Source organism: Bufo bufo, chromosome 1 (assembly GCF_905171765.1).
Source record: "Bufo bufo chromosome 1, aBufBuf1.1, whole genome shotgun sequence".
In the NCBI taxonomy this organism is placed as follows: domain Eukaryota; kingdom Metazoa; phylum Chordata; class Amphibia; order Anura; family Bufonidae; genus Bufo; species Bufo bufo.
This window is the reverse complement of record NC_053389.1, coordinates 843,091,871-843,096,269: the sequence shown is the minus strand read 5'-3', so window position 1 is coordinate 843,096,269 and position 4,399 is coordinate 843,091,871. Positions and strand designations below refer to the sequence as shown.

Here is a 4,399-nt window from a genome sequence, read left to right as displayed (position 1 = left end):
TGTAATTTACAGGCTGGTAACATGGAGGCTGGAAAATGAAAACCACCAGCACTTCTGAGCTCAGCCAATCAGAGCTGGAGGGCGGGGCCTGGAGTTCAGGACCAGCCCCGCCCCCAGAAAGGCCGCCTCTCCGTGCAGTTCTCTTTCAGGTCCGCCCATGCTCCATATAAAGGAGGGCTCTGGGCTGAGCAGTCACTGCTCTCTGCTCCTCACACCTAGAAGATGTCTGGTCGCGGTAAAGGAGGGAAAGGGCTCGGGAAAGGCGGCGCCAAGCGGCACAGGAAGGTGCTCCGTGATAACATCCAGGGCATCACCAAGCCTGCCATCCGCCGCCTAGCTCGCAGGGGAGGCGTCAAGCGCATCTCCGGCCTCATCTATGAGGAGACTCGCGGGGTGCTGAAAGTCTTCCTGGAGAACGTCATCCGGGACGCCGTCACCTACACCGAGCACGCCAAGAGGAAGACCGTCACCGCCATGGACGTGGTCTACGCGCTCAAGCGCCAGGGCCGCACTCTCTACGGCTTCGGGGGTTAATGCTGCCGCCTCCGTCCTCACAGCACAAAGGCTCTTCTCAGAGCCGCCCACATCTTCCCGGGGAGGAGCTACAATGCCACTGAGGGGTTAACACCGCCCGCACATCAGGAGATCAGCGGCGCCCTGTGCTCAGTACAGCCGGAGGTCTACATTACAGAAACCCCCCAATAATCTGTAAATCCCGAGCCCCGGGTGTTCTCCACCGCAGCTACGAGACGAGCTGTGCTCGGAGACTGAGGGGTTAATCCGTCCCGCCAATGAGCGGCGCTGGTACAGGTCACATGACCGGCTCCTCCTGTAATTCAGCAGCTCAACTATAGGCGGGAAATTCAAATGAGCGACGAGATCCTGAGCTCTCCCAGCCAATAGCAGAGCTCTGGAACCCGCAGCCGTTATTTGCCCGTGAGCCCCGCCCCTCCTGCTCTCTCCTCCCCCCCCATCTCCTGCTCTTCTCAGATCCCTCACCTTCTCTAGGACGGAGCTGCCGCATTGTGTGAATACATGGAAGCCTCATGTCCGAGGCGGATTATTCCCTCATTATAGACCACTGATCGGGAGGATGGGGGGGAGTAGTGATCGGCCAAAGAGAAGGATGGGGGGAGTAGTGATCAGGATGGGGGAGTAGTGATCAGACAGTGAGGAGAATGAGGGGAGGAATGATCGGCCAGTGAGGATGATGAGGGGAGTAGTGATCTGCTGGTGGATGGATGTGAGCCCCGCCGTGCGCTCTATCCCCGGACACCAGCGCAGAGAGAAGGGGGCGGAGCTATAGAACAAGTGCTTTACAGTGATTGGCTGATCTCTGGCTTTTGAAATTCCCGCTCAATTACAGTCCGGTCAGAATTCAGCGGCCGTGGAGGAGCAGTCCATTACACACGGGGGCACTTACCGCTCCTGACCTGCTGCGAGAACGGGCAGACATTGCTGCTGTAGAGGGTTCGTCCCCTGTGTGTAATGGACTGCTCCTCCACGGCCGCTGAGCGGGAATTTCAAAAGCCAGAGATCAGCCAATCACTGTAACGTACTTGTTCTGTAGCTCCGCCCCCATAGCCTGCTCAGTATTAACCCGTCAGTGGCCGCCTTCTCCCGCCCCCCACGACCGTCCTACCGGAGAAGGGGAGAACAGTCCCGTATTCACTGTGCGGAGAAGAGCGGCTCCATCGCTGCGCTGGTGTCCAGGGATAGAGCGCACGACCCCCCTGCACGCACAGTACACTCAGCGGCGGCATCACTACCAGCAGGGGGCGGCGCGCAGTGAGGGGCGGTTATCAGCAGAGCAGCGAGGCCCTGATAGACGGAAGAGAGATGTTAGCCCCGCCCCCCGGCTCAGCTGAATGATTAGATGCCAGCCCTGCCCCTCCTGCTGCTCCTCCCCCCGGCTCATCTGAATGGATGGATGTGAGTTCTGCTCCGCCCCCCGGTTTAGCAAAATGGATGGCTATGAGCCCAACCCCTCCTGCTGCTCCGCCCTCCGACTCATCTCTATGAATGGATGTGAGCCCCTCCCTTCTTGCTGCTCCGTCCCCCGGCTCTGCTGAATGGATGGATGTGAGCCACGCCTCTCCTGTTGCTCCGCCCCCGGCTCTGCTGAATGGATGGATGTGAGCCCCGCCCCTCTATTTGCTCCGCCCCCGGCTCTGCTGAATGGATGTATGTGAGCCCCGCCCCTCTATTTGCTCCGCCCCCGGCTCAGTTGGATGGATGGATGTGAGGCTGCCAATTGGGAGCAGTGGAGACACCACGTGACCCTCTCCTCCAGTAGATCGGCGCGCAGTCAGCAGCAGCTCATTTGCATGGCCCGTGTATAAATACCGCCGCGGTGGCAGGAGGAGAACAGACGAGATTTTGTCCTCAGTCAGAATGCCCGATCCAGCCAAGTCCGCCCCAGCGCCCAAGAAGGGCTCCAAGAAAGCCGTCACCAAGGTTCAGAAGAAGGACGGCAAGAAGCGGAGGAAGAGCAGGAAGGAGAGCTATGCCATCTACGTCTACAAGGTGCTGAAGCAGGTCCACCCCGACACCGGCATCTCCTCCAAGGCCATGGGCATCATGAACTCCTTCGTCAACGACATCTTCGAGCGCATCGCAGGGGAAGCCTCCCGCCTGGCTCACTACAACAAGCGCTCCACCATCACCTCCCGGGAGATCCAGACCGCCGTGCGCCTGCTGCTGCCCGGAGAGCTGGCCAAGCACGCCGTCTCCGAGGGCACCAAGGCCGTCACCAAGTACACCAGCGCCAAGTGAGCGCCGCTGATCTCCGGACCCAAAGGCTCTTCTCAGAGCTCCCACCCTGTCTCCAGCGGAGCTGCTCCCGGGTCTCCCCGTTCTCACAGTGGCTGCGGTTTTCCTCCCTGTCAGCTAGATGAGATGCGGTAACGCTATCGGAAGTTACACTACAAGCTCCCCTCCTCCTCCATGCCCGATCACTACTCCCATCATCCTCCTCAGTGTGGCGCTCCCTGGAGAGAGGCTGTGCGGCCGCTCAGTGCAGGAGGACGAGGCTCCTACGGGCACATAACGGCTGCGGGGTCCAGAGCTCTGCTATTGGCTGGGAGAGCTCAGCATCTCGTCGCTCATTTGAATTTCTCGCCTATAGTTGAGCTGCTGATTTACAGGCGGAGCCGGTCATGTGACCTGTACCAGCGCCGCTCATTGGCGGGACGGATTAACCCCTCAGTCTCCGAGCACAGCTCGTCTCGTAGCTGCGGTGGAGAACACCCGGGCCTCGGGATTTACACCGATTATTGGGGGGTTTCTGTAATGTAGACCTCCGGCTGTACTGAGCACAGGGCGCCGCTGATCTCCTGATGTGCGGGCGGTGTTAACCCCTCAGTGGCATTGTAGCTCCTCCTCCCCGGGAAGATGTGGGCGGCTCTGAGAAGAGCCTTTGTGCTGTGAGGACGGAGGCGGCAGCATTAACCCCCGAAGCCGTAGAGAGTGCGGCCCTGGCGCTTGAGCGCGTAGACCACGTCCATGGCGGTGACGGTCTTCCTCTTGGCGTGCTCGGTGTAGGTGACGGCGTCCCGGATGACGTTCTCCAGGAAGACTTTCAGCACCCCGCGAGTCTCCTCATAGATGAGGCCGGAGATGCGCTTGACGCCTCCCCTGCGAGCTAGGCGGCGGATGGCAGGCTTGGTGATGCCCTGGATGTTATCACGGAGCACCTTCCTGTGCCGCTTGGCGCCGCCTTTCCCGAGCCCTTTCCCTCCTTTACCGCGACCAGACATCTTCTAGGTGTGAGGAGCAGAGAGCAGTGACTGCTCAGCCCAGAGCCCTCCTTTATATGGAGCATGGGCGGACCTGAAAGAGAACTGGGGGCGGGGCTGTTCCTGAACTCCAGGCCCCGCCCTCCAGCTCTGATTGGCTGAGCTCAGAAGTGCTGGTGGTTTTCATTTTCCAGCCTCCATGTTACCAGCCTGTAAATTACATCATATCCTTCACATTAAAATAAAGTCTCTATATTATATTATCAACCTCAACATTATATTACAGCCTCCATACTACCAGCCTCCACATTCTATTACAGCCTCTGCATTATAGCCTCCACCTTACAGCTATGTTTCTATTACAGCCTCCATATTACATTATCTTCCTCCACATTCTATTACAGCCTCCATATTACCAGCCTCTGCATTACATTATAGCCTCCACCTTATATTACAGCCTCCATATTACCAGCCTCTACATTACAGCCTCCATACTACCAGCCTCTACATTACAGCCTCCACATTACCAGGCTCCACATAATATCACAGCCTACATATAATATTACAGCTTCCACATTATATTCCAGCCTCCATATTATATTACAGCTTCCACAATATATTACAGCCTCCATATTATATTATCAACATTATATTACAGCCTC

At 57.7% G+C, this 4,399-nt stretch overlaps 2 protein-coding genes across 2 annotated transcripts; both read left to right on the top strand.

Annotated features, from left to right (window-relative positions):
- The first annotated feature begins 215 nt into the window (after positions 1-215).
- Positions 216-534, top strand: LOC120987293 (histone H4). The gene has a single exon (XM_040415871.1). The coding sequence runs from the start codon at positions 223-225 to the stop codon at positions 532-534; it is 312 nt and encodes a 103-aa protein (XP_040271805.1). The 5' UTR covers positions 216-222.
- Positions 535-2,394: 1,860 nt separating this feature from the next.
- Positions 2,395-2,775, top strand: LOC120987292 (histone H2B type 2-F). Its single transcript, XM_040415870.1, has one exon. It carries the CDS (start codon positions 2,395-2,397, stop codon positions 2,773-2,775), a length of 381 nt encoding a protein of 126 aa, XP_040271804.1.
- Positions 2,776-4,399: the final 1,624 nt, after the last annotated feature.